General features: G+C 42.2%; 1 protein-coding gene and 1 non-coding gene across 2 annotated transcripts; one reads left to right on the top strand and one right to left on the bottom strand.

The window, feature by feature from the left end:
• The first annotated feature begins 206 nt into the window (after positions 1 to 206).
• Positions 207 to 3185, top strand: LOC127784178 (dimethylnonatriene synthase-like). The gene is made up of 2 exons (XM_052311372.1): positions 207 to 1142; positions 2242 to 3185. The coding sequence occupies exons 1-2, from the start codon at positions 225 to 227 to the stop codon at positions 2872 to 2874; spliced, it is 1551 nt and encodes a 516-aa protein (XP_052167332.1). The 5' UTR covers positions 207 to 224; the 3' UTR covers positions 2875 to 3185.
• A 13498-nt stretch (positions 3186 to 16683) lies between these two features.
• Positions 16684 to 16755, bottom strand: TRNAN-GUU (transfer RNA asparagine (anticodon GUU)). Its single transcript has one exon. It is a non-coding gene; the product is annotated as a tRNA-Asn (tRNA).
• Positions 16756 to 19360: the final 2605 nt, after the last annotated feature.

The following is a 19360-nucleotide window of genomic DNA, read 5'->3' as shown; positions in this document are numbered from 1 at the left end:
AATGATTGAATATGAGACTTTGCAGATATATGTAATACTATTAGGAGTAAAGGTCCAATTTATAGAAATTTTCGTGACATTTGCTAGTTACTGTGCAACTGTGCACTGAGTGTGCATGTGAAGTTGTGTGATATGTTTTTTTCTGACCCTTATATATTTCTGTTGCGCTTCGCCGCTTCCTAACATCGATCTATATACCCATTAACAGCAATTACCATTAAGTAATGGAGCTACTACCATCATGGGCTGCCGTCGTGCTCGCCACCGTCGTCTTCCTCCTCGGGGCCGTTCTGCTCCGCCGCCGCCGAGCTTACAAGCTCCCACCAGGACCAAAGCCATGGCCGATCATCGGCAACCTGAACCTCATCAGCTCGCTGCCGCACCGCTCCATCCACGAGATATCCAAGCGCCATGGCCCCATCGTGCAGCTCTGGTTCGGCTCCTGCCCCGTCGTCGTCGGCTCCTCCGTCGAGATGGCCAAGCTCTTCCTCCAGACCCACGACGCGGTGTTCGCCGACCGCCCCAGGACCGCCGCCGGCAAGTACACCGCCTACGACTGCACCGACATCACCTGGTCGCCCTACGGCGCCTACTGGCGCCAGGCGCGCAAGATGTGCGCCGCCGAGCTCTTCAGCGCCAGGCGGCTCGAGTCGCTCGAGCACATCCGCCACGAGGAGGTGCGCGCGCTGCTGCGCGACCTGCACAGCGCCGGCGCGGCGGGGAACGCCGTGCACCTCAGGGACCACCTGTCCATGGCGGCGCTCGGCGTGATCTCGCGCATGGTGCTCGGAAAGAAGTACGTCGAGAAGCAGCCGGCAGGAGGCGGAGCGGCGACGACGACGCCGGAGGAGTTCAAGTGGATGCTGGAGGAGCTGTTCCTGATGAACGGCGTGCTCAACATCGGCGATTTCATCCCATGGCTGGATTGGCTGGACCTGCAGGGGTACATCAGGAGGATGAAGAATGTGAACAGGTTGATACACCGGTTCCTGGACCGTGTCCTCGACGAGCACGACGAGCGACGGCGGCTACAGGGGGATGGCTTTGTGGCCAGGGACATGGTGGACATTCTCTTGCAGCTCGCCGATGACCCTAACCTCCACGTTCAGCTTACCAGGAATGGTATCAAGGGTATTACCCAGGTAATTCAATTTGATATATTATCGAGGTTTTCTCACCATTTTATGTCTTGGGAAGTAAAATTTTGTGCATTCCTTCTATTTTGTAACTTCTATTTTGTAATAAGTTAATCTAATACATGATACAATACATGATACGATATATCTCGAGAATACTTATAATTGGCCACTCGATTCACGGGATAAGAATCGGACGCTCTCTGACAGAACAGACAACAGCTAGCTAATTTATCTCCTTCCTTTCTTCTCTCTTTTAATTACTTTTTTCTTCTAAATTACTTTTCCGATCTATAATCCAATCACTCTATTGTATTCGTTGTAATTAAATCTTTAAGATATCATAAATTATATTCTGATAAAAGAAAAACTTGTGTTTGAAACCATTAGAATTTAATGTTCCATACGTGATAGAGACATGGCTCAACGTGTGTATTCACTGTGTTAAATAAAATTCACGCAGCTAACTGTATGTACTCTCTCCGCTCCATCCATGCAAGCATGCATCCATGCATTTAGTGAAATTCAAAACGATTTTTCTACTCAACTAGTTGTCTAATCTACAATCCGATCCCAACATTTTATTCCTTGCAATTAAATTTTTACAACAAGATATCGCATGTTTATATTCTAATAAAAAATATGTTTCAATATGTTAACACGGAATGTTTCATACGCGATAGCGTCATATTTCAACGTGTCTGCGTTGTTTTTCACAAAAAAGTTAAATGTTTTAGTGGCTGAAATTTTTTCACCATTATAACTCCATGTTTCCGTGGTAAACTGAAAGTCTGAAACGCTTGGCTGTCCAATTTTTTAAGAATCAATCGGGCGCCCGATTTGAATTTTTCCGATATATCTCAGCACTACTAATCTGGATAAGGATTCTATGGATTCAACTAATGCGCGGAAAAACAAATGAAACGAAAAAAAAACATAGTCGTGTTCACAGGTATATTTTTTTTGTTCATGTGCATGTCGAATATGACTTTTCTTTCTGATAAATATAGTAAATTTAGATTGTCTAATTTTTATTCTATTTTTTCATATAAGTATTAGGACGACATTTTCATACAATGCACCATTTGGCATATGCCTTGCCCAGGACCTTGTCACTGGTGGTGCGGACACCAGTGCGGTGACCGTGGAATGGGCCATGTCGGAGGTCCTGAAGAATCCGGCGATCCTCGCCAAGGCCACCGAGGAGCTAGACACCATCGTCGGCGTCGGCCGCTTGGTGACGGAGGGTGACATACCACACCTCCCCTACATCCACGCCATCATGAAGGAGACGATGCGTATGCACCCGGTGGTGCCGCTGCTGGTACCCCGGATGTCCCGTGAGGATGCCTCCGTCGCCGGCTACGATGTCCCCGCCGGCACGCGCGTGCTCGTCAACACGTGGACCATCGGCCGCGACCCGTCGGTGTGGGACTCGCCTGAGGAGTTCCGGCCGGAGCGGTTCGTGGGGAGCGGGATCGACGTCAAGGGGCGGGACTTCGAGCTGTTGCCGTTCGGCTCAGGCCGGAGGATGTGCCCCGGGTACAACCTCGGTCTCAAGGTCATCCAGCTCACCCTCGCCAACCTGCTGCATGCCTTCTCCTGGTGCCTCCCCGACGGCGTCACTGCCGGCGAGCTGAGCATGGAGGAGATCTTCGGGCTCACCATGCCACGGAAGATCCCTCTCCTCGCCGTCGTCAAGCCCAGGCTGCCGGACCATCTCTATGCCGAGCCTTAATGACGTGCCATGCGTTGCGTGCATGGAGGTACGTCTGTTAGTGTCTAGTTTGATCGAGGTCATTGCGTCTTCTGCATTAATTCCTGGAAGCTATAGGCTCCATTTCAAAGATATATATAACTCCCTAGTGCATAGTTGCGATGATTTACGAATAATAGCACTAGAATGGTTTCGTATTGTAGTACTGCAAGATACAAGCTCAAAATATTGTCACCAGCGCTATGGATGTATGATGGTATGTCGTATGTTGGGACGGACATATCCAGTCCCTCCACCCTGCTAAATAAAAGGGATTCTATGTTTGCCATAAGTTTGATGATAAAATCTATCTTTATGTTTATCTTTATCTATCTATTCTATCTGTCTATCTATCTATCTATCTTATCTTATCTTATCTTATGTTAACTAATTAAAAAATCTACATAAACTGCCTTTATCCCTGGGAGGTTCATCATGGAGGGGTGTGTGATAATACATGAGGTGCTTCATGAAAAGAGAGCCAAAAAGCTGAAAGGGATTATAATGAAAATAGACTTTGAGAAAGCTTATGACAAGGTGAACTGGGACTTTCTGATAGAGGTAATGGTGAGAATGGGTTTTCCAAACAAGTGGATTAGCTGGATTAAAACATGTATGATGGGAGGGAAGGTTTGCATAAATATTAATGGGGAAAGAACTGACTTATTTAGGACTTGGGTCTCTCCCCTCTCATTTGTAACCTTGTTAGTGATGCCTTCTGCATTGGCACTTCTAGGAGTGAAGGAGTTCAATATGTTGATGATACAGTCCTCTTCATTGCCAATGATGACAACCAAAATTGTGGCAACAAAATTCATCTTGTACTGCTTTGAAGAGATGGCTAGCTTCAAAATCAATTACCGCAAGAGTGAGGTTTTCACTTTTGGGATGGTTATCTCGTTGTCTTAATACTTTGAAAGACCAAACCTTTACATCCCCGTGTTCGACCTACCACTGCTTCTATTCATTCTCCTTGGAACCTTTAAAAGTTGAACCTTATTGTTTTTAGGGTTTATTGTCTCATTGGGTTTCATTTTTATAATGCATAGAAATCTCATCAAACACTGTCACTATACTACTCTAAAGCCCACCCGCTACCTCTTCCCTTTATTGTCATCGGGATTTTAAAAATCAAACAGAATTATCGTTTGGGTTCAATTTTTACTTTCCAGATGTCCCGCTAAACCGTCAGCTGCTTTGCCACTATACTTCTCTACAGCTCGCCCGCTACCACCTCTCTTTATTGTCACTGATATTGTAAAGATGAACATGACTATCGTTGGGGTTTATTTTTTAATTTTTAGAAGTCTCGCCAACCACCGAGACCATGCTGCTTAATGGTCTATCCATCATCCCTCCTTTTAACTATCATTACAATTTTATTTAGGGTTTTGTTAATAGTTTTTAGATGTGCCATCAATTATTACCACTCTACTCTTTTTCGGTCATGTTGCTTGGAAGTCCCGTGAAATGCTACCACTATACTCCTCTACAACCCATCTACTGCCTGCCTCATCTCTTTATTGTCATCAGGAATTTATAAATCAAACATAATTATCATTTGGATTCATCTTTTACTTTCTAGAAGTTCCGCCAAACCATCATCAGCTTTGCAATTGTACTGCTCTATGGCTCGCCCGCTGCCTCCCCTATTTATTGTCATTGAGATTTTAAAATTGAATGCGATTATCATCGGGGATAATTTTTTACCTTTTGGAAGTCCTGCCAACCGATGAGATCGTACTGCTTAACGGTTTGTCCGTCGTCCCTCCAATTAATCGTTATTGGAATTCTATTAGTTATTTTGTTAATAGTTTTTTGATATCACGTCATCCATCACCACTCTACTCCTTTATAGGTATGTTGCTACTTCCATATGTGTTCTAAATGAATATATTTTTTTTCAAATTCCAATATATTTTATTTATAAATTATATTCCTACTTGAACTCTTATTATTGTTTTTCTATTTTTGGAATTTATTTTATTTTTATCAGAATTTTAATGAATCTCGTCATGGGTTCTAGATGGTCTCTTCTTTCAATAGTCTTTAATTTTATATTAGCAATTTATTTATTTATAAATTGTATTCCTATTTAAAATCTTATTTTTCATTTTCTAATTTCAGAATTTTTTTTATTTCGGATTTTAATTGATCTCGTACTGTGTTCTATATGGACAATTCTTTTTATATTTCTTATTTTCTTCTCCGGTTTCTGTTGTTTCAAAATGGTATTCCTACTTGAACTCTATTTTTTATATTTCTAGTTTCAGATTTTATTCTATTTTTTATTCCAAATTCTAATTAATCTTGTATTGGTTTCTTATATGAACTCTTCTTTCAATGTTGGTTATTTCTAATTCCGAATTACCGTTATTTTTAAATTGTATTCGTACTTGAACTCTTCTTTATTTTTTTTCTAATTTCGTATTTTATATTATTTTATTTTTATTCTGAATTTTAAATAATCTCGTATTGGGTTATTATGTGGACTCTTATTTTAAATTCCGAATCTAAGTTATTTTTAAATTTTATTTCTACTTTAACTTTTTTCTTTTTTCTAATTTTGTATTTTATTTTATTTTTATTCCGAATTTTAATTAATCTCGTATTGGGTTCTTATATGGACTCTTCTTTCAATATTGCTTACTTTTAATTCCAATTTTCAATTATTTTTGAATTGTATTCCTACTTGGATTTTTCTTTCATTTTTCTCCGATTAATGTGGAAATTTCTAGCCCAACAGTGAGCATGATACCTCCATTCAAAGCTGCTTTAATAATATATAATCGATAAATATCATTACTATTCACGATATCGTCTGGATGCCATTGAAATTTTTCAAAATTGAAACCGTGCCATCGCCGTCATATTTTACATCCTTCCCGTCTTCTTCCTTCTTCCTTCTCTTCTCCACTCCTTCATTCTCTTCGTTTGTTCTCCTCCTATAGGTCAGTCATGCCTGCTAGTGATCGATGAACGGCTGCCACGCCTACTGCTCCTTCCCCCACCGCCCTGGTGTGCTCACCGCCGATGGCGTCACCATCTTCAACTCCTCCTCATGCAAGCTCCACGGAGGCCGAATCCAGGCATGCGTGCTCCCTGGCCGGCATCACTGCCATCTTCACCACCTGCTCCTTGCGTGAGCTCTGGGAAAGCCAGATCCAAGCGTCGCCGCTATATTCTCTTCACCTCCTCCTCCTCATGCGATTCAGATGCGCGTGCTCTCTGGCTGACATCACCACCATCTTCACCACCTCCTCCTTGCGCCAGCTCTTGGGATGCCGGATACAAGCGTTGCATAATCACCTCCTCCTCGTGCGAGCTCCAAGGAGGCCGGATCTAGCCTCCACCGCCATTGGCCGAATCCAGGCGCCGTTGCCATCTTCACCTCCTACTCCTTACTGTAGATGGAGAGGGATGGTGGTCGCCACTGTCGACGCTTGCTTCTCTGCCTCCTTGATCTTCACGGGCGCCAGTTGTTGCCGTCGTCGCTTGTTTCTCTGCCGTCCCCGATGCCATCCTCACCACGCAACCCCTATCTGTCATTGACCTTTCTTCCTCCCTACGCTTTGGCACTGGCGGCCTCACCTACTTCATCGGACCTCGTTGGTCAGCCTCCGACCTCTCTCGCTCCATGGGCTTTGGCGCCGCCAGCTTCGCCTGCTCCACCGGAGCTCGCTGCTTGGCCTCTTTGTAGACGACCCCTTGACGGGGAGAAGAAGGAAGAAGATGGAAGGGATGGAAAATGTAATGGCACGGTTTTAATTTTGCAAAATTTTAGTGGCACTCAGCTGATATCGTGAATAGTAATGACATTTTTCTAAAGCTATTTAACACCAATCATCTCTCATTATGTCTTATGTGTTGTGTAAAACCAAATCTCATACATGATCTAGTTATTTTGGTTTTCTTATTATATCTCTTACTATACATTATCACAAATCATATGTATGTCACAGCTCAGTTGATTTAAAAAGGGATCCTAGGGGAATCACCGGGCATGCCATGGAAGTCTTGCTTTTCTACCTGTACGTCAAATAATGGAGTAGCATTTATCCCGTGCATAAGTATTATTTCACGGCTTAATGACTACTAGTGTACTGTGTCCATGAGGAAAATGCAAAGGAAATATATAAGGCCAAGCATGTTGATCATGCATGATGTGCCGCAGCTGGCAGCTGGCCAGCGATGGTGATGCCCTAGCTTCCTGTCCTCCTACGTACGTACGTCTCCATGGACGGATGGACCATGCGTGTAACCCCTCTCCCATTATATATTGACGACATTTTTTTTTCAAATGGTATCTTTTAAAGTATTTGGTTGGAATTTGGAAGAAAAATATTTTTTCTAGACGGGCCAAAAAAGGTTTTCGTGTGTGGACCTTCGGCCTGTCTGCTCGGAAGGGTCTGCGAAAATCCAATTTTTCCATCAGCATGGCGCATCCACTCGCGAAAAATGTGCAGGTGCATATTTCGACCGCACACGAAAACAAAAATCCAAAAAAAACCACAAAAATCGAGCGTGTCTGCCGCTGTCGTCCATCGCCGGGGTCCTCCCGGAACTGCCGCCGCAATCCGCCTCCCGCTGCTGCCACCTGCTGCTGCCGTCCGCCGCCGCCGCCGCTGGGCTCCTCATGCCGCCGCGTGTGACATTCCGGCCCAATTAGGATGAGACATGTGTGGATCTTTGTGCGCATGTTTAGTACCAATTTAATAGTTTAGCAAAGCTGAAACCAATTTATAAAGCTTCTTCCCTCTACGTATATCACTCTCGGGTTAACTCTTTTACACGAATCGAGGATGAAAGTATAAGTAGGTCTGCTTGTCGAGTGGGCTGGGCTACGCGATCCTGGAGGGAGGGCTGTTACAAATGGTATCACAGCCAACCCTCGTACGAGTCATTGTGCGGGCATATGGCGCATGGCGCATGTGGGCTTTGTGTGAGGTAAATGGCATATCATATGGCACCAGCACTGGATGTATAGACATGTGCTAAGATGGGGTGTGTACCTAGACATTTGCCTTTATGCCTTTTTGGCTATATGGGTGAGTTGGACCGACGGGGACGTCGGGTCCTTTGAGGGGGTGTGTGTGTGACATCCCGGCCAATTTAGGATGAGGCCCGTATGGTCCATGAGAGCAGTGTACGTATGCTTAGTACCAAATTTTTAGTTTAGCAAGGGTGAAACAAACTTATAAGGCCTCTTCCCTCCAACCATATCACTCCCGGGTTAACCTCTTACATGTAGCGAGGACAAAAATATAAGTGAAGTGGCATGTGTAAGTGGGCCTACCCGTTGGTTGGGCTGGGCTGCGCGGTTCTAGAGGGAGGGCTGATACACACTGCCGCCGGGTGCTGCCGCTGCCTTGCTCCATCTACCACTAGGCTCTTCCCGCCACTGCAGCTGTTGTGCTCCTCCCGCCGCTGGGCTCCTCACGCCGTAGCCGCCACCGTTCATCTCCCGCCATTGCCACCGGATCCGGAGGGGGACAGCCACCGCCGCTGGATCTATGTGGAGACGGCCGTCGCCACTCGCCCAACACCGCGCGCCCATGTCGCCTTCACCGCGCTCACGCCGGCCACTGCCACTCTCCCGACCAGGAGAGTTTGAGAGAGTGAGGAGTACGAGCAGAGAAGAGGAGATAAGGATGATATAAGGAGAGATAGAAGGGATAAGTTGAAAAAAATTGAAGTGTATGTTAAAGAGGAACAGAGGAGGTAACTCAGGCTTCTGGATGGGCCATTAAAAGGCTCGCTTGTGAAAATATATTTTTTTCATGCGGCCGCTTATGAGGCCCGTCTAGAAAAATAGTTCTATGTTTATATGGCTCCCTAAGAGGGCAGTCTATGAAAAAGATTTTCGCGGGTGGGTCTCTTAAGAAGTCGTAGCTAAAATAGGAGAACGATTTTTCCTGACGCGGATACTTATGATCTGTTTGCAACTTATTGAGGTGCTTATATATGAAAATTATTTGCGTAGTAGTGTCCCCTTAGCGATGAGAATCCATTGCTAACTTAATTCCTATCCCAACTAAATACTTACTCTCTTCGCCCAAAAACAACTTCATTTTTTAACATCTAAATTATAACAAACTTATGCTTAGATATCTAGGGAAAAGAGTTTATGCTTAGATATCTTGAGAAACAAGTAGGTATGTTGGAGATAGTGGGGTGTTCCAGGCAAATGAAGCTGGTGCTTCACACTTTTGGCGATTGATTTTAAGTATCAGAAAATGATTTGTCCTAGGGGCTGAATGGAAATTAGGATCAGGTAAACACATTTCCTTCGGGGAAGATGTTTGGTTAGGTAGGGAATTAAGAGTAAATTGCATTGGGGGTATATAAACCTGTGAGGTGGGTGTAATCTAGTGCATGAACTTGTAGAACGCTTATTTTGGTGCACGAACTTATCAAGTGTGTGCGAACTAGGGCTAAAATGACACTATATTGTTAATCTTGATGATTTAGGTGCTGATTAGGATACTATACGTAAATATAAATCTGAGAAGGTTGCAATTTAAACATACATTTAGTTCAATTAAAAGATAGAATGAGGCATAGTGATTGTCGATGAACATATGAAAATCGAGCTATGATACAAGGATAGGAAGATATGAAATTCATTATTTCAATGATGAAGGAAAGTAGATACTACGTTTATAAATATAGCATGTGTTATGCGCTCACTGCATATTTGAACGTCACATACTAGTCAACATCAACTTGGTAAAATTAATCTTGCTAAGACATTTTGGTCCTAGTTTGCACGAATTAGATAAGACCATGCAATAAAACGAGCGTTTTACAAGTTTATATATTAAATTGCACCCACCTAACGAGTTTATGTCCATCCAATGTGATTTACTCGGGAATTAAATTTGAAAATATATTATTCATCTTTTCTCCAGAATATTCGGAATGAAATTTGTTCAATAGAAATATACTATCGATCCCGCGTAACCGTGGCGTGAAAATGACCACACAGACGGTCTCGCACGATCACAGCGTGAGACCGTGCAGTGTCGCGCGGAGAGGCTGCTAGATAGTCCATGTCATACGGCCGTTTCCATTCAATTCATTATTCACTAATCAGGGTAATTAATCCCTAATTACATGGACGTTAGCTGTCGCTGATTCGATATGCGAGACCGATCAGTCTCGTTGTCCTGTTCTGCGAGACCGCGCGGTCTCGCCTGTCCCAGCGCTATATCACTCGCGTCATCATTTTCGCTCAATAGTCTAGTGAGATTGATGGTATATTTTTGCCAAACAAATTTCTTCCTTAATATTTATGTGAAAAAGATAGATGAATAGTATATTTTTAAATTTAATTCAGTAGGTACATGCCCTTTGTAAATCAGATTTAGGGAGGTACTAGTAATATACCCGTACTAAACACTACGGTGCAATTCTATTTGTTTGTATTTCTAAAAAAAATTTCATGTTACCAGAAAATATTTTTATATGATCTGTGCATTTGAACTTTAATTAAATTCATATCGTACTTTAAATATATTTCATGTAAAGTACAGTACTATGATATTACGTGGGCACAATAAAATTCTAACTCTAGAAGACTTAATTATATATAATCACTTAAGTATACAATATAAAAGGGCAATATACGCATAAAAATATGTTAAAGAAGTATAGAATTATTCCATTATTTGTTGCGGGCACAAAATAAAGCATTTGTTACATATATATAGAATACACCCCATAGATAAATAACTACCCTAATGTTTTGCATTTGCGATACACTGAAGAAAATCTTGTACGCCGCTAGGAATGTTGCTTTCGCACTCATTGTATACTAATGTTGCTAATGTTGCTTCCGTGCTAATGTTGCTTTCGCCCTTATTGTATACCAATGTAGCTAATGTTGCTTTCGCACTCATTTGCGATACACGCTAGTTATCCTAATGCACAATGGTCTTTGCTACTTAAGGAGGAAGATGGCCAAAAAGTGAGAAAAAGTTGCTTGATTCTAGAGAAGAGAGTTTCTGGCTTTTCGCAATGAAGGGGTGGAACTTAAGAAAAATATTGGGAGTCTAATACTCTCTTGTTTTTTTGTGTGGTATGGTTGAACCTTTGTATTAACTTTTTAAGAATTGTTGTTGCTAGAGCCTAAGTACTCGGGTCTAGTTACTTGAGATGGTGTTAAACCTTGTGTAAAGGGTGTGAGTCTATATGTATTCTTTATAAGTTTGTTGAGGCTGTCTACATCCATTATCTAAAAAAATCCTAATGTTGCTTCCGCGAGCGACGGGAGGAGGACGGAGGACGGGCTCGCCCTTAACTGGCGTTGACCCCATCGCCAGCAACGTGGGCCTCAACAACGCCGATTCAGCCCATCAACATTTTCCAACTTTTTCCAACCGGACCGAATTCAGCCCAACCGCCCAGCCAGAGTATGTTCCCATTAGAAGCGTGTGGGAGAGACAGAAGAAAAAAGAAAATAATTCTACTTTCGTTTATAATATCTTTTCTCTATCTTTTCAGATCACTACTTGTAGATATATTTTTTATACATATTAGTGTAATGCATTTAGATACACGTAGTTATATAAATTATCATGCACCTATATTTTTTAATGGAATGAACTGTGAGTTTTTTATTTCATTGTGACACATTTCATTTCTCAACGGTTTTGATATAAAATATTTATTCATCTCATGCACGTCCTTTTTTTGTGAGTGGCATGCGCATGGTTATATCTATGGGCGACATTGTAATGCCTGCACGTTGTTGATATTTTATACGGTCTATACATCCTATATTTCTATTATACCGTGAATGAAATAAATATATATTCATTTAAGTTGTATGGATGAACCATACAGAAGATATAGAACAAAAAATTAATAAGCATGCATCTATTAATGTATACAAAAATTTTGTCTATATTTTTTCTTCATATCTACTCGGCTTCAAATATTTTCCCAGTATATTGAGATCGTGTTCCTTTGATGGAGGAGTTGGGAACACATCAGGCAGATGATGGTGTACTGTAGAAAACAAGAAGACAATAGTGAGTAACATTCTGATTACTAATTTACTATCTTCTGGAATATATTTTTAAATTAATTTTGATCTTGCGAACCTACCTTTGCTCACCAGTCAAGAATGTCTTTATAGATGATATTCATGGTGCCCTTCCCTGCAGGGTCAACTTCTTTCTTAGGCTTAGCCAAAATCCTTGTTGTTTGTCGTAACACACCGTTGACAACCAAATTTGGTAAATTATAAACCAGGTTCGACATTGGGATTGAAGCGGATTCGATAAAGAGATTGATTCGAAGAACAGAGTATGCATCGGCTACGCAGGCGTCGGCTGGAGTCTGCGTCGGCTGAGATGGATCGGACAGAGGACAGCTGATACAGCCGGTAGAGGTGGTGCAGCCGATTCCGATGATGATGATTTCGAAGATGCTTCTAGAATCGATCAAGGTGCTTCACGAGGATTGCCGCGATGGAGATAAAGTTCTCGGATAGGTAATTGTATCTATTAATTAGGATATTTCATGTAATTTCCTTGGAGATATGTTTGGGCAAAAGTCTGCCGCAAAGACTTATGGTATTTTAGAGTTTGTTAGAGATAGATGTCGTGTCCGGCACGGACATATCTTGTATCTCGGGTATAAATAGAGCCCGAACCCATGTAATAAAAAAACAGACGTTCAATACAATCTTGGCGCATCGCCACCCTTTTACTTTTGTTTATTTTTGACGAGTTCTTGCTTTCGGGTTGAGCTGCATCAGTTTCGATCTTCAACTAGAGGTAAAGCTTGTATGGCGGCATGCGTTCTCGGGATTAGTGCTTCCATCTTTATGAGACTCTAATCTTGTTTATGTAATTCGTCGAGTTATCATATATCCTATATAATCTCTGACAATATTGTTATTTAACCATCAATCGACTAACATCTATCGTTGGAAGGCAGCCGATTAGGTTAAATACCAATGTTGACTTAGATTATATAGGATATCCACCATCCTATGAAACATCCAATGGCTTGATTGTCTAGATATTTTCCTTCTTTTCATACTTATAGCTGCATCAGTTGAGTTTGACCTTATAAGTCATGATTAGAATCTCAATCTCTAGCCTACTTTTTGGTTGCCGATTAGGGTTTTATCGGGGTTTCAGCCATTCTTACTTGATTTAACTACCTTATATCTTACATGCTTGATTGATATGTTAAATCTGCCCTTTATGTTAAGATCTTGTTGCATTTAGGTATATTAACCTTCTTGTTTGATATATTTTGCTTGCTTTAATATCTTAATATAGAGTGGTATCGGAGTACTAGCCGATACATGCTAGATCTATCCGATCGGCTATGCTATGAATGCTTATAATCTCCTTGTTAATATATATTTCGATCTAAGTGATTTATACTGTCTCGGCATGGCGACCGATCTATCCCAACCACTTGATTTTAGTATATATCGACGAAAGTATTATATACCATTGATATCTACAGTCGATTGAATAAATTTAGTTCTTTCTTGCCTATTTATGACTGCCAATCGATTCAAATATGACATCGGCTCAAAGATAAATGATACGTCATCAGCGACTGGCCGATTGGCTATCATTTATGGATTTAACCGCTATTTTCCTATCTTTATTTCTTGTTGGTTGCAGGATCAAATCAACTGGCACGCTCACGAACCTAAAAGCAAGATTTTTGGACCTGCATTGAAGTTAAGCAGATATTCCAGGCTAGTGTGTTTTTTTCGCATCAACACACACCCCTTGACAATGCGACGTATAATTGACCATGTGAAAATACGGGTTCTGGAAGATGGATCCCAACATTTGGGATGGTTTGTCCTTGTGATTTATTTATGGTCATTGCAAAACTGAGACGTATTGGAAATTGCTTCCTCTTAAATTTGAAAGGAAGAGATATGTCATCAGAGGGAGACAATGGGATCCATGGGATGAATACCCTTTTGTTTGCGTGCTGTCCACCAACAATCTCAGCATCAATTGCATTATCTTGAATCGCCCTGACCATTAGTCTTGTTCCGTTGCATAGTCCATTGTTAGGACCAAGATTGCGTAGGAGAATAACAGGGCAATTGACCTTCACTTTAAGATCATGTGGAGGGAGGCCATTTGGAGTGATCGTGTTCAGAAAGTCCAAAGGGTAGCTATTTTGGGGATCATCATCGACTGAATCAAAGCTGAGGTAAATCTTTTGAAACCTATCAATCATCTTCGTGTTCAGCTTATCCACGAAATCATTTTTTGTTGAGAGGATGGCTCGTGTGCTCATATATTCCACGGAGGTCGTATTTCTCTCGTCATCAAGTGAGGGGAACACATATTCAATCAATGTGTTCACTGAATCTTCATTGTCTGAATAACCAATGACAATTTCATCAGGTAGACGGACGTAATCATCTGCGATCGTGTTTTCAGTCCCATTTCCAATCCTAAGTACATAATCCGAAAACCAAGGGTCAGATTGTGCCCTCATATTACGCGAAAGGCATATCTTCCTTATATTCTTCCATAAATAAGATCTCTGCAAGGTAGCATCAGTTATCTGTGCCCTTGTCCCACATGTCACCACGGGAAGAACTTATCTAAAATCACCACCAAATCAATGACCTTCCCTCCAAATGGCAATTAAATGTCCATAATACCTTGAAGGGATCTATCAAGGGTCTCAACTGCCTGACGCTTTGTCATTGCAGCTTCATCCCAAATAATCAAGGATGCCCTGCGAAGTAGGTCTGCAATGCCACTCTGCTTTGTGAAGTTACACATGCTATTATGAGCAAGCTTGATTGGGATTTTAAACCTCGAGTGAGCAGTACATCATCCGGGCAATATTGACGCTGCAATACTAGATGTCTGAAATATACCGAATAGTGGAAAACTAAGAATCCTATATATAGCCTCTGGCGGTGAAACATATCTGGCATCTCTATACTGGCGTATCTCGTTGATTTCTCCAGATGGATCGACTGAGAACGACACACAGTCATGGCCTTTTTATACATATTTTTATAGGTACTTCACAGATTTGATGCTGGCGCAAGCTTCAACATTGATGTGGCAATTATACCTCATGAACAAGCCAGGATTGTATGGGACCACCCACCTATTGTCCAACACCACACCTCTAATTTTTACACGCCACCCATCATCTCTCCTCCTGTATGAAGGATACGAGTCCTTCCCTTGTTGTGTTGCTTGACAGAATGGTCGAGGAAAGTTGAAGCGACACTCTCCGTCCACCATGCAGGCGCACTTTTTGTTTAGCTCACCTCACGGCCCATGCAAGATATGCTTTATGACCAGATGATGTAGCACATAGTATTTTTCCTTATCTGGTATCTCTGCACAGATAACTTTAACCATCTAGGTTTGTTAACTTACTGTCTGGCTTCATGGTTAACAGGATATGTTCATGTAGGAGGCCCCGCTTATGAAACTCAGTAACATGAGCATATGCCTGAACCTCACCGAAATACTTTTTCTTGGTGAAAAAGTCTAACATGTATCGTAGCTTGGCCCTAAATACCCTTGCAACAAGGTCCGGTCGATCTTGTGGCTGTTGGCTAGGATAGAGATTTTCTGTTATCTCCTTCCAGTTTGGATTACAGGTCATCGTGATGAAGTAGTCTGGTCTCCCAAAATGTTGGACAAGAGCCATTGCATTAAGAAACCGCTGCTGCATGTCGCGATTGCCACCAGGAAAAGACCGAGGTAGCACAATCCTCGTTCCTATCTCTGAACCCCTTGTCTCTCCAGAATTGATCACATCGACTACACCCTACAAAATTAGTATCGATAAAATGAGCATATATTTTTTTTGACCAGGAAAACTGCCAGGGCTTTGCCCAGCAGTGTAATTTTATAAATAAAGAAAATATTTACAAGGTTACAAAGATTACATGCGGTTCACACAGAGATACTATAATGTTTGTACCCAATTGAAAACAGTTTGCTTTAATGGTTCATTTATTCTGCACATATGCAGAAGAACTTCTTTGACGAAAAGAGATCTCCATGCCTGAAAAGAGGGTTGGATGTTTTGAAATATGAAGCCATTTCTTTGTTTCCTGATGTGCCAAGCTGCCAAAAAAAAATTTCCAAGAAACCCTTCTGAGCAAATTTGATTCTTGCTAGAGAGATCATTTGGAAAAACTCCAAAATGTTATTCCACTCAATTCCCAGGTATTGCCAACACCTGATGCTGAAAGGGAATAAAAAGAAGAGGTGTAGTCTTGTCTCTCTGCAGTTCGCATTGCACAAAACACATGTGAGATCATCATCTTCTTTGGCACAATGTCTTCTATCCAGCATATCTCTTGTATTAAGTCTATCACAGAACATTAGCCAGGCAAAGACCTTGATCTTCATGACACATTTTGTTTTCCATAGCCAAAATGAGCATATATTGTAAGCATCGATTTTTGAATGGGATATGGTTTAATATTATTGAATATGAATTTTATTTCATTCACCTAGTACAGCTCAGCTCGTATCTTGTTTTGGTTCTCAGGGTTAGAATACCAATCCAGGTGCATAGACTCTATCTTTATATACATGTCAACGGCCCATTGCTGAAAGAGACGACCTCCAAATAAAATAATGTTGAAAAGTCCCCTCCTAACCTGTAGCCTAAAGCAATAGTACTCTCTGGTTCATCGGGAAGTGATCTAGCTCCTGAGATATATGACATTCTTTATCCTTCTCTTTTCCTGGTCTTCTCGGCTGGAATCTACAATTCTTTATTCTTACATTAAAGAATGAATCAAATCTCCCCAAGTAGGATTCGAACCTACGACCAGTCAGTTAACAGCCGACCGCTCTACCACTGAGCTACTGAGGAACAAGGGGGATTCGACCTCCTAGAGTTCAACTCCCGCTCTCAACCCATGAACAATATGAGTCCGAAGCTTCTTTCGTACTAACTCTAGCCGGCAGGCAGGAGGGAACGAAGCTCTTTCCTGATCTTGGGCTAGAATCCCCGACGTTGGTAGATTACTTCTTCAGGAAGAGCTCTTGGACCAGGTGATTAGGAGAATTCCTAGATTTGCAACTCAACGCGGCAACAATGAATAAGGAATAGATCGGAAGTTCGCGCCAATCGATCTTCTGTAGGAGTAGGAGGTAGCGCGAATCCCCTCTTTCTTCGTTTAGAAGAGTGCTGGACCTCCACAACGTCAAACCATAGAACACAGCTCCTTTCGGTCGAACCCTAGGAAAGACGACTTTACCTTTTTCGTAGATAGTTTGAGTTCGAGCTACTGTAGTCTCCCCCGTTGACCTTCTTTTTTAGATAGAATCCTCAGTGAGTTGAAAGGACTCCCAGACTAGCTCGGAAATCCTTTTGAAGGAAGCTATTCAGGAACAGCTCGAACGGTTTTCCCTTCAGGAACAAACAACAATTTTGCATGTCTACTCTTGTTAGTAGAGGAGAAATCGTTGAGAAAGATTTTTCATTTGAATCATGCAAAAAAGTCCCATCCTCGCTGGCTGGAGTTAGAGCTTTCTTAGGTTAGGAATCCACATAAGAAAGAAATTCTCATCGTTGACCACGAGCCATTCTAGACAGTGCGGACGGGATTCCTCGGTACAGTCATTCGGGAAGTCCCCCCGAGGACGACTCCCATACAATTCTTGCGAGAGCTGGAGAAGCGTCTACGGGTAAAGCACCGTATCCATATAACTGCCTGCCACCTACGCTCCGCCATCCATTCCAAGTTTAGGGACCTAGGTTATAGTATCCCTATCAAAGAGCTGACGAAGGGGATGAGCGGAAGAGGTCGTCTACTGGACGCGGTGGCACAAAAACAACGTTTTGGTGATCCTGTGTAGTTGCTTGCTTTCCGCTAGCTTCTAGAGCATAGAATCTAGCACCCTCTTTTCTTCCTTCAAAGCAAGCTTCAATCTTTCACGACCGACTTCAAGTAGCCAGTATCCTACGTAATTCATTCTTCTCCTTGCTTACTTTTCAGGGTAGTCTCGGCTAATTCGGCTATTAAACTAAGCCTTTGACTAGTATGGTATGAATTCCTAAAGCAGTTCACCGTGTATTAGCGTCCCCCTTGCTTTCCTGGCTTGGCCACTAGCAAGAACAGCAACCGACTCTACTTAATAAACTGCTGCCACTTCCGGGGAAAAACTCTAACTCCTAACTCAAACCTAACTAACAAAATCGGCAATTCGTAATGCTCTCTTCCTTTCCAGACCCCTTTTCAGGAGCGCGCGTGACTCGATGAAATTCCGAGCATTTAGTAGTCGTTCGGCTGGGGGGGTTATCTTTAAAGTAGTGCTTAAATCACTACAGGAGCGAAAAAAAAGGATAAGTAGCAAAATTTCGTCGACTATTTATTTTTATATGTTCTGTATTCCATATTTGATCTTCTTTTTGAAGATTTCCATTTTAGTTTTTCTAGTCTTTTATCGGAAAACATGTTAGTAACAGAACCCTCTTCAAATAGGTCTAAAGGATAAGCTACATAAGTGATATATTGATTTTCCTCCCCAACAACGGGCTCGATGTGATAGCATCGTCCTTTGTAACGATCAAGACTGGTAAGTCCATCAGTCCAAACAGTTGTCCATGTACTAGTAGAAGATTCGGCAGCTACTGCAGCCCCTGCTTCTTCGGGCGGAACCCCCGGCTGAGGAGTTACTCGGAATGCTGCCAAGATATCAGTATCCTTGGGTTCGTACTCCGGGGTGTAGTAAGTCAATTTATAATCTTGGTTTCGTAATCTGCCCTTTTCAAAGTCTATTTCCTCCCCGCTAACCGCAGTAGCTTGAGTCCTGACAAGTCCCCTTCACCCGCACACCGGAGCAGTCTCCTTTCGTTCATGAGATAAGATGAATCGCTAAGAGTGAGCTTCTGCACAGTAGAGGATCTGAACTCATAAGGCTCGCAGAGGACTCAATGAAGAGTGCTCTAAAAGAAACCTCCTCGCATCTAAGTTTTATAAAACTAGTGGGTGTCAAAATCCCAAATTGACAGATCTCTATCATCATGTACATGAAACATAAAAAACTTTTAAAAAAAACAGATATAGGACCCTAGAGGACGAATATAGGACTCGAGAGAAAGACTCAGAGAACGAATACGGGAGCCCAGAAAACGAATATAGGACCCGAGAGGAAGAATGTAAAACCCTAGAAGACGAATATAGGACCCAAAGCGGCGAAGAACAAATAGAATTTGCTACAAAAGCCGGCTAACGGGGGTATTCCTGCGTATGAGAACATTGTAATGGAGAAGGTCATAGCCAAAATAGGATTCGTTTTGGCTAGAGCAAAAGTTCCCACCTAAGTTCGGTATCCCGGCCCCTCACGGTAGTACTAGGAGCTGCTGCAAGTAATAGGTCTTCTTAGGATTGGAGATTCAACCTCGTCCTTAAGGAAGAGCCATTGGCCACTATTTACTCACAGCAAGTGACCGCCTTCTTGTCGCCTGCCTT

Source organism: Oryza glaberrima, chromosome 9 (genome assembly GCF_000147395.1).
Source record: "Oryza glaberrima chromosome 9, OglaRS2, whole genome shotgun sequence".
Taxonomy (NCBI): Eukaryota; Viridiplantae; Streptophyta; class Magnoliopsida; order Poales; family Poaceae; genus Oryza; species Oryza glaberrima.
The sequence above is the reverse complement of the archived record's forward strand: the minus strand, read 5'-3'. Positions and strand labels throughout refer to the sequence as shown.